This window comes from Epinephelus moara, chromosome 16 (genome assembly GCF_006386435.1).
Source record: "Epinephelus moara isolate mb chromosome 16, YSFRI_EMoa_1.0, whole genome shotgun sequence".
Lineage (NCBI taxonomy): Eukaryota > Metazoa > Chordata > Actinopteri > Perciformes > Serranidae > Epinephelus > Epinephelus moara.
The window spans coordinates 47,217,172-47,228,470 of record NC_065521.1 but is presented as its reverse complement, the minus strand read 5'-3'; the positions used below and the strand labels follow the sequence as shown (position 1 = coordinate 47,228,470).

The 11,299-nt window shown below is 39.6% G+C and overlaps 1 protein-coding gene across 4 annotated transcripts in view; it reads left to right on the top strand.

Moving 5' to 3' along the window:
* Positions 1-11,299, top strand: part of LOC126402460 (tyrosine-protein phosphatase non-receptor type 7-like) — a 41,189-nt gene that overhangs the window by 18,579 nt on the left and 11,311 nt on the right. For all 4 annotated transcript variants that reach the window (XM_050064473.1, XM_050064471.1, XM_050064474.1 and 1 more), the window contains 3 exons: positions 7,057-7,194; positions 7,265-7,468; positions 10,455-10,648. In XM_050064473.1, coding sequence (XP_049920430.1) covers positions 7,057-7,194; positions 7,265-7,468; positions 10,455-10,648 — 536 coding nt within the window. The remainder of the gene's footprint in view (positions 1-7,056; positions 7,195-7,264; positions 7,469-10,454; positions 10,649-11,299) is intronic.

Sequence of the window (11,299 nt, the reverse complement as noted above, 5' to 3'; positions counted from 1 at the left end):
ATTAGCTGGAGAGTTTTTAAGGACTTACTAGAGCTACCTGATAATAGAGAGTTACAGTAATCCAGCCTTGAGGTAACAAAAGCGTGGACCAATTTTTCTGCATCTTTTCAGGTCAGGATAGGCCTAATTTTCGCAATATTATGCAGATGAAAAAATGCAGTCCGTGAGGTTTGTCTTCAATGAGAATTAAAAGACAAATCTTGATCAAATATTACTCCGAGGTTTCTTACAGTGGCACTAGAGACCAGAGCAATGCCATCTAGAGAAACTATGTCATCAGATGTCCCTTTTGTGACATCCATTTAATGATGTCTCTTTGATGACGTCTCTGTGGTGATGTCTCTTTAATGACATGTCTTTGGTGACGTGTCTGTGGTGATGTCTCTTTGGTGACATCGATTTAATGACATGTCTTTGGTGATGTCTCTTTGGTGACGTCTCTTTGGTGACATCCATTTAATGATGTCCCTTTTGTGACGTCTCTTTGGTGATGTCTATTTAATGACGTCTATTTGATGACGTCTCTTTGGTGACATCTCTTTGATGGCGTCTCTTTCATGACAGAATCTGAGGTTTTTCTCCACTTCATGTTTGAACAGCAGATTTTTTAGTAATAGTTCTGCATCGTTTTGTCGTTTTGTTTGATGAGATCATCCTCACAAACACACACAACCCTGTCCTTCTACACTTCTCACTGACATTATGCATTCCCCAAAATCATCATCATCATCATAATCATCATCACCATTAGGGCTATGACAATAACCACATCACCACAATACCGCAGTCACGTGATGCCTACTGCGGTGAAGAGGTCATCACCACACATGGATGCTGGATGCTGAGCAGGCGAGAAGAGAGGCTGAATCCTCCGGAGCGGCAGAGAGACGGAGGTCAGGGGAGGACTGGTGGTGTAGCTGCGGGGCTAGTTAACATATTCCTACGGAGGTGGAATCATTTTGCTGCACAGAATGGGATTCGGTGCTACCATTGTTGGGGAGATATATCATCAAGAGGAAAACCGCCGCAGAGAGTGCATCACAAGGAGTGAAAACTTTGCAGCCATCACTAAGATAAACTGGAAAAAACGCCCCAGGCCTGCAGGAGCTGATGGACAGCTTTCAGTCGAGTGAGTAATATCGTCCGTGTCATGTCTTTGTTTGCTTTTACCGAGTGATCTAGCGTACCTGTCCCAGAGCCAGCTGCAGCTGTTGCTCACCAGTGTATCCCTCCGCACAGGACGTAAACACACTTTAGTTCATGTATCAAATCTCTTCTAAAACGACTAAAACTGACTCTCATTTTTTGAATTAATGTTTAAACATGTTTATTTTAAATGCACGTGCAGAAATGCCAGCTTCGGCGTTTCTGTAACGTTTATTTGTTCACTTTTAGCAGCAGAGAACCTGCAGAACCGAATCAGCGAAAAAACACACCCGGCTACACAGCCTCTCTACCTGAGCAGCTGAAGCTGCGGCTCGCACCCTCGACACACAGACACACAGACGGTGCTTCTGCATGCCAGCCAAACGTGTGTGCAACTGTGAGAAATAAATATGTGAGGTGTACGCTGCTTTTCTATCTTTTTTTTCCTTTTCTTTCTTTCTTTCTTTCTTTCTTTCGTTCTTTCTGTCAGCAACATACACTCCTAACACAGGACGGGCTGTTTTTATTGACTGAGTTGATTATTAAGCCATAGTGATACGCGGATCGGCTCTGATAGCACCCGAATCAGCATGTACGCATCAACCACCCAGCCGTTACAACATGATGGAGTAAGCAGTTTTGTGTTGCTATGTGTGGTATTTATTCAGTTTTGGGAAATCACGATGTCTAGAAAGCATCAGTGGCTGCAGCTGACAGGGACAGCTACCACTAGCAGCAAAGCTAACATCAGGACGTCATCTGTTAAAAGCCTCCCGTTGTCGGCTACGACATGAAACTACTCCAGTTAGCTCAATCATGTTGTAACTAAGACATCCACTGAAAAAAAATATTTTTTTCAAGGACCGTATATTGAGTTATTACAGACACCGCTAACGGCTAACGGTTAGCCCAGGTAATCTACGTAATCTAATAACCATTGTGTTTATCACTGTGACGTATCACCACCATACTGCGGTGATACGTCACTCCATCACTGTTGTGAGAAAAAATACATACCATCACAGCCCTAATCACCATCATCATCATCATCATCATCATCATCACCATCATCATCATCTTTAGTTCTTTATCATTTAATTCTTGATTAAAGATGTTTATTGACAGCGAAGAAAAATATGTTTCCGAAAGAAAACAAGCTGACAGAGTGAGCGTGTGTGAGCGTGTGTGTGTGTGTGTGTGTGTGTGTGTGTGTGTGTGTGTTGGACAGTTAAACAAACAGAAACTCAGCCGTCAGTTTTTCAGCGTGGGAGTCTGACAACCAGGAAAACCACAGGAAGTGAGGGAGGAAGTGACACATCCCTGACTCACTACCAAACCCCAACCCCCCTCCCCCCACCAGCCCACGCATCCCTCACACTCTGCAGCCTCAGCGGTGTGTGTGTGTGTGTGTGTGTGTGTGTGTTTGTGTTTAATACAATAAGGAGCTTCAGATTTTTTCCACTGGTATAATTTTAAAATATAAAAGTACAAGTTTGTTGGCGACCTGTCGGTGGTTGTTTGCGATGAGCAGATACGTCTTAATCATTCACTTCCTGTCTTCTCAGGTCAAGGATGTGGTGAGGTTTGAAAAGTGGAGGGGACACGACAAAGTTAAAAACAAGCTGACAAACGACACATCAGGAAGACAGCAATTATCTGAAAGTTGATTAGACTCATTTCTGCGTCAACTTCACTGACAGTCTTTATTTTAATGTTTGATGCAGAGTTAGTTATTTTATATTTTTAACTATGAAGAATAAACACATGAAAAATGTATAAATAAGACATGTAAAGTTTAGTCACCGAAAACAGTCTGGCTCTGAAGAGAGCTTCAGGTCTCATCAAAAACAGCTGTCTGAAGGCAAAGTCAGTTGTAAATGGACAGATCCTTTCTAATCGTCTGGCCACTCAAAGAACTTTTACACTACATGTCACATTCACACACTGGTGACCGAGGTTGCCGAACACGGTGCCACCTGCTCCTCAGTAACCATTCACACACTGGTGACCGAGGCTGCCGAACACGGTGCCACCTGCTCCTCAGTAACCATTCACACACTGGTGACCGAGGCTGCCGAACATGGTGCCACCTCCTCCTCAGTAACCATTCACACACTGGTGGCCGAGGCTGCTGAACATGGTGCCACCTGCTCCTCAGTAACCCTTCACACACACTCACACACTGATGAACAGTCATCAGGAGCAGTTTGTAATTCACGATCTCCCCGAACCTGAAAAGTTTAAGAAAGTAAGCTTTGTCTTTGAACAAGACGTAGTTTTGTCTTTTACTTGGGTTTATTTTTAATAGTCACAATGATAAAGTATAAAACGGATTATTTCAATATCTGAACGTGACGGTGTAAAACTAAACTCTTAACAATGCAACAAAGGGTCATAGTGTCACAGTGTCACAGGGTCACAGCGTTACAGGGACACAGGGTCACGGGAGACCCTGACTCACATTTTGAGAGAAAATCCAATAATGTGACATTATGTGTGATGGATGGATGATGATTGATTGATTGACTAATTGATTGGCTGATTGGTTAATTGTTTATTTGTTTAAGGATCCCCATTAGCTGAATGCCTTGGCAATCATCAGTCTTCCTGGGGTCCACACCTTACATACAATATATTACATTACATATAAAACATACAATTTAATCAATTTACATTGTAAAATACAAAGCTTATGTTTATATGAAATTTAAACAGAAAATAAAGAAGAAGAATTTGAAAGTTGAAGCCCACAGACTCAAGAAAGAAAAAAAGAAAAACAGTTACGTCTCTTGGGATGAGGTTCTCGGGCTAATAGATGTTGATGCAGCTTATCACTTATTCCTAGTACATATTAATTCTGCTGTGGAATCATCTTTTCCCTTGATCAGCTCAAAATCTAAAATTAATTCTTCTAAATGGAAACCTTGGATTACTGAAGATTTGAAGAAATGCTCCTGTTGAAAAAAAAAAAAAAAAAAAAACTTTATAGGAAAGCTATTACAAACCCCACCCTTTAAACATAGAAACCTATAAGAAATATAAAAACAAAATCATAGCTAATCTAGGGAAAGCAAAAAAAACATACTATGCAGATAAATTCACACAAGCTTCAAATGACATCAAGTCAACCTGGAACCTCATTGATCTTTTGTTGAATCGTAAGAAATCAGCAGCAGCTGCACCTACAGAGATGCATGGGAAAGAGAGGATTTTTTTGAACCCTAATGAAGTAGCTGATGGCTTTAACAACTTTTTTGTTAATGTTGGCTCTGTTCTGGCATCGAGTATTTTGGATACCAATGAGAACCCTTGTAACTTGATTAAGGGGCAATATCCTCCTTTCAATACCTTTGATCCTCCAACTACACAGGAAGTCCATGATATCATCATGGAATTCAAGAATTCAACCCCAGGGCACGATGGCATGAAGAGCATTTTGATTAAAGAAACCATTGATTATTTAATTCAACCTTTAACCCACATTCTTTTTTTATCACTCCAATCTGGAATTATTCCCCTCGATCTTAAAATTGCTAAAGTTATCTCCGTTTTAAAAACAGGTGATACTGATGACCTACTGTATATCCATCCTGCCCTGCATCTCTAAATTATTGGAGAAATTAGTTTATTCAAGAATATCCAAGCACTTAATTGAAAACGACATCCTATATGCTCACCAGTATGGATTCCGTAAAAAAACATTCAACAGAGCATACATTACTCCAGCTAACTAATATAATTTCAACTGCCATGGACAAAAGAAAGTTTGCCCTTGGGGTCTTTATAGACCCAAGCAAAGCATTCAATACTGTCAATCACAGTATTCTGATTTCCAAAGTAAATAGATATGGAGTAGAGGATATTGCCCTGAACTGTTTTAAAAATTACTTAATAAACAGAGAACAATATGTGTCGCTTAATGGCTACTCTTTTACCAATTCCAGAATCATACATGAGATGCCTCAGGGTTCAATCCTGGGCCCTTTATTATTTTTGATTTGTATAAATGATTCAGCCATGTCTTGCAAACCTCTTCTTCCTGTATTATTTGCTGATGACACCAATCTTACAGCAACTCATAATGACTTCAATTATTTGATTGACTGTGTGAAAGAAAAATTATCTTCTATTTCTAAATAGTTTCAACTTAATAAATTAACACTTAACGTGAAGAAATGTAACTTAATGATCTTTTGCAACATAAATAACTCTTACCCCAGAGAGTAAGCAAAATTATTCATTAATGGATCAGAAATTATGCAAGTTAAAGCTACTGAATTTTTGGGAACATTAGTTGACAAAAAACTCAACTGGTCAAATCACATAGACCTTGTTTGCAAAAGGTCCACGAAGATGATGGGCATATTAAGAAGAGTGTGTCCTCTAATTCATCCTTCTGCTCATTTAACCCTTTACTATAGCTTTTTGTTTCCTTATTTATAATATAATAAACTTTATTTATATAGCACTTTTCAAAAAACAAGTTTGCAAAGTGCTTCACAAACATAACAACAAATACACAATTCATCCCAGTATTACACAGTCAAAAAATAAACAGAGATAAGACAATGAATAATAAAAGAAACAGTAAAAGCATGGGTCAGATAAGACTTGTCAGTTAAAAGCCAACCTATAAAAGTGAGTTTTCAAAAACGTTTTAAAAGACGACACTGAGGTAGCTTGTTTGATACCCAAGGGAAGTGCATTCCACAACTGTGGAGCCCTTACAGCGAATGCCCTGCTACCTTCAGTCACAAGTCTGGATCTGGGGACCAAAAGTAACAGCTGGTCAGCAGACCTGAGAGTGCGAGGAAGGGTGTAAGGGGTAAGGAGATCAGAAATGTAAGATGGAGCGAGGCCGTTCAGTGACCTAAAAACAAACAACAAAATTTTAAAATCAATTCTGAACACCACTGGTAACCAGTGCAATGAGGCCAGAATAGGGGAGATGTGCTCATACCATCGGGTTTTTGTGAGAACTCTAGCTGCAGTGTTTTGAATAAGTTGAAGGCGGTTGATGGATTTCAATGGCAGTCCGGTAAATATTGAACTACTGTAATATGGTCTGGGCAGCTTCATATCCCAACCATTTCAAGAAATTATGTATTATTCAGAAGAGGTTCTTAAGATTCATCTGACATTCAAACAGATATGCTCCATCAGCATCATGTTTTATAAATTATTCTATTTTTACCAATTCACAAATTGAATATCTATCAGATATGTTTGTTCATTCACAAGTTTATTTACAGAAACCAAGATCTCCCTGACACTTTTAAAAATGTCTTTACTTTCTCATTAGATGTACATTCATATCGTACTAGACACAGTAATAATAATAATCTATATTTACCCTTTACCCGCACCTCACATCATCAATTTTACATGTCTTAGAGGCCCTATGCTATGGAATGGATTACCTCCCCCATTAAGATCCATATCTTCCCACTCACTCTTTAAAAAGCAGCTTAAAAAACATCTTATCCTTTCATGAATCATCTAGTCACTTCCTGCCCTCTCCATTGCCTCACATCTTTATTCAGTGTCTTTTCTCCATGATGACAATCCCTCATTGATGTTCTTTACAGTATGTATCTTGTCTCCTAATTTTTGATTCTACAATGATTACTTTGTTTCCATGGTCTTCCACTTGATAATGATTATTCTGTACTTTGTCTCCATTTTTTTTCTTTTTTTCCCATTTAATATTGATTATTTTTGTAAATTTTCTCCTTATTTTTCAGAGTTTATTTGTTAGCATTATAAATCTGAATTGATTGTGATTATTGAAAGGGGTGGACCTCTTGTACAAGCCCATCGGGCTTCGTTCCCTCCTTGCACCATTGATGTTAATGTGTGCTAAATAAATAAACCTAAACCTAAACCTAAAACCTGGTCTCTATGCTGCAGGGTTACAGAGGAGCTCCAAGGGCCTACATTGCCACCCAGGGGCCGATGCTGCACACTGTCGGGGACTTCTGGGACATGGTGTGGCAGGAGAGGAGCAGCATCATTGTCATGGTAACCAGACTGAAGGAGAACAACGAGGTGAGGACACACGACTCCTCCTCAGGGTCTCCTTTTCTTGACGTGTCCTGAAAGAGTCTGTCTTTTCCAGAAGTGTGAGCTGTACTGGCCCCAGCTGAGGGAGAGGAGGAGGAGGAGCAGGCTGAAGGAGGAGGAGGAGGAAAAGGAGGAGGAGGAGGAGGAAGAGGAGAAGGAGGATGAAGAAGGAGAGACGGGACAATTCGGCAGATTCCTCCTTACAGTGAAAGACAGCCGAGAGAAAGACGGGTTCACCGTCACTGACATGGAGATCCAGGTACAATAAACTAGGTACCTTACTCAAGTAAAGTACAGGTTTGAGGTACTCTACTTTTAGTCTACTTTAAATATTTCCATTTTACATCTCCTTAAACTTTAAGTGTCAAACTTTTTACTCAATTACGATTATTTAACAGATTTAGTTTTAGTTTCAGATTCAGATTAATGATACAAAATATAATAAAGGAATAAAATAGAATTTATGGCTGATGCCTGACGCTTATGTTTTCAGATTGTCCGTCTATCTGTCCGTCCCATTCTCATGAACATGATTTCTAGAGAACACCTTGAGGGAGTTTCCTGGAATTTAGCAATAACGTCCGCTCATACTTAACAATTTAAATTCAATTTTATTTATAAAGCCCAATATCACAAATCACAATTTGCCTCGCAGGGCTTTACAGCCCAATATCACAAATCACAATTTGCCTCGCAGGGCTTTACAGCATACGACATCCTTCTGTCCTTATGACCCTCACAGCTGATCAGGAAAAACTCCCCAAAAAAATCCTTTAACCNTTATTTATAAAGCCCAATATCACAAATCACAATTTGCCTCGCAGGGCTTTACAGCATACGACATCCTTCTGTCCTTAGGACCCTCACAGCTCATCAGGAAAAACTCCCCAAAAAAATCCTTTAACCAGGGAAAAAAAACGGTAGAAAGCTCAGGAATAACAACTGAGGAGGGATCCCTCTTCCAGGACGGACATACGTGCAATAGATGTCGTACAGAACAGATCAGCATAATAAATTAACAGTAATCCATATAACACAATGAGACAGAGAGAGAGAGAGAGTCAGAGAGAGATGCAGGACAGACGGTAACGACAGTAGCTTACAACAGCATTAATGTAAGTAATAATATTATAATTATAGTTCTGGCTACTGTGGTACAATATGTTGAAAGTATATATTAATATCTGATAGTATACATATGTGACAATAATCATATGTGTATAACAGTAGAAGTATGACTCATGATAACAGCAGCAGCAGGAGGCATCTGGCAGGACCACGGCAGCAGCACAACTACACACGTCACGCTGTCCAGGCACCGCTGTGATATAAGTTAACCTGAGAGACAGTNGGCTCCTGATCTACTTTTGGAGACTTTAGGGACCACGAGTAACCCCGCATTCTCAGAGCGCAGAGTTCTGGTGGGATAATAAGGCACTATGAGCTCTCTAAGATATGACGGAGCTTGACCATTTAGAGCTTTATAAGTTAAGAGTAGGATTTTGAATTCAATTCTGGATTTTACAGGGAGCCAGTGCAGAGAAGCTAAAACAAACAAAGAACTGATTAGAATTTGTGGTCAAAGGTGAAAGGTCAGTCATGCATTCACTAATTCTGACCAAACTTGACACAAATGTCTAACAGGATAAAATAATGAAGGTCAAAAGGTCAAAGGTCATCTTGACTGTGACATCATCATGTTTTAACGTCATATCTCTGGAACAGAAGGGGAGACATTTGGTCAGATACTGAATTGGTGACTCTAATCTTGAAACTGTGCTGATTGTATAGATCTTCTGTGTGTGAAGCATCCATGTTTTCACTGACATGGATGGAGACTGTCAGAGACACTGGACTGGTGGGTGGAGTCATACAACCAAAGGGCGGGCTGGTGGGCGGAGTCATACAACCAAAGGGCGCACTGGTGGGCAGAATCATACAACCAAAGGGCGGGGAGTGTAGTTATCAGTTAGAATAAAACTAATCCATGAGGGGAAATTCAAATCAGTATATAAAGTCATTACAATGAGCTGCAGCATTAAACAGATCAACACATTCATGCATCAATAATTATGATAACTGAATACAGTAAATATTATCATTATTAGTTCATATTATTTATTCTGAAATCTGCCATTCTGTGTAATGAGTACTTTTACTTTTGGTACTAATAAAAAAGTAAAATTTGATGCCAATACTTTTGTGTTTTTATTTAAATAAGATCTTGGATCCAGGACTTTTACTGGTGTTATTAATTAATCAAAGTATTTTCTAGTTTTAGAACTTCTCTGTAAAAAGTCTAAATAAAAATGAACATTGTCAGTTCTTGTCAAGGTTCACTGACATTTGATTTCATCATAATAGATTAAACATGTTCAAACACATCAGAGTTTCCACAGCACAGGAAATGTTATCAACATGAATCAGAGATAACGCTGCTGCGCTCTGGAGGAAATGACACTGTTCATCCATCAATCACACAGATGCTGTGACATCAAAAACAACAACATGACTTCTGTTAACCTGCAACACTCCATCTTACCTGTACAGGTGAATCAAGAAGAGCTGCAGCTCCGTCTGCTGGTCACTTTGAATTGTTACAACATGACAGGGTTTAAGGGTTTATTGGCTGTATTAGAAAGTGTGATCAGATATGGCATGTCAGCATGGTTTGGAAACCTTACTGTACAACTTAAAACTATGCTGGCCCATCTGGTACAAACAGCCATGAAGGTGATGGGAGAACCAAATACCAGTCCCTCCAGTCAATTTAAGAGCAATCTTTTTTTTTGGCAAGCTCAGAGGATACTGACCGACCCATCACATATACTGCACGTAGAATATCAGCTCTTGCCCTCTGGCAGATGATATAGAGTTCCCCACTGCAAACTTGATCGATTTTGAAAATTAATTTGTTCCTACCTCCATTAAACTTTTTAAATAGTGCTGTTTGAGGCTGCAGGGATTATCCAATAGTCTCATGGCGTACATACCATGTGTTTTTTTACCACAGGGTATGTGCAATATGTGTTATGTATTTGTATGTATATCTTGTAATGTGCAATGTGGGATATGTGCAGTTTATTATGTAGCTTGTTTTATCACACTGTGAAGGCATGTTGTGCGCGGCATATGAGTCCAAAACAAATTTCCCTATGGGGACAATAAAATATATTATACTATTGTACCGTAATGTAAAGATGATTCTTAGTTATGCAACTGTGTGTGTGTGTGTGTGTGTGTAGCTGTGTTCTGAGCGTCGTCCCATCAGACACTACTGGTTTACTTCTTGGCCTGACCACCACATCCCACAATGCACTGCTCCTCTTCTGAGAATGGTGGAGGAGGTGGAGACATACAGCAAGTCCTTCCTACCACTGGGCTCTCAGCCAATCACAACTCCCGCCCTCAGTCCTGGACCAATCGTCGTCCACTGCAGGTTGGTTCCTGAAAAGACACAGATTTTGGTGATTGTGTGAACGATGTGAGAAAATGTTTAAAGTTCACGACTGTGAACCTGATTTATTAAAAAGTTTTGTTTCAAATGTCATAAACTGTTAAAGAAACAGACTGTTTCTGCTGCTGAAGTAAAGAATAGAGAAGTAGTTAATGACTGATGAGGTCTGTCTGATTGACATGTGACATTTATAATAACAGGAGCTGATTAACAGTGTGAGGATTATATTACTAATAAATTATGATCTGTTTTATCATCACACAGGTGTCTCATGTTATTCTGAGCTGCAGTGATGGATTGGAGAGTAAAAGCAGCACCACTGTCAGCAGTCACTGAAATAAACTCAATAATTTCAAATCCTGTTAAAATCATGTGTTTAGTGTGTAAATGATCAATCAATCAATCAATCAATTTTATTTATAAAGCCCAATATCACAAATCACAATTTGCCTCACAGGGCTTTACAGCATACGACATCCCCCTGCCATTATGGCCCCCCCTGCGGATAAGGAAAAACTCCCCAAAAAAAACCCTTTAACGGGGAAAAAAAACGGTAGAAACCTCAGGAAGAGCAACTGAGGAGGGATCCCTCTTCCAGGACGGACAGACGTGCAATAGATGTCGTACAGAACA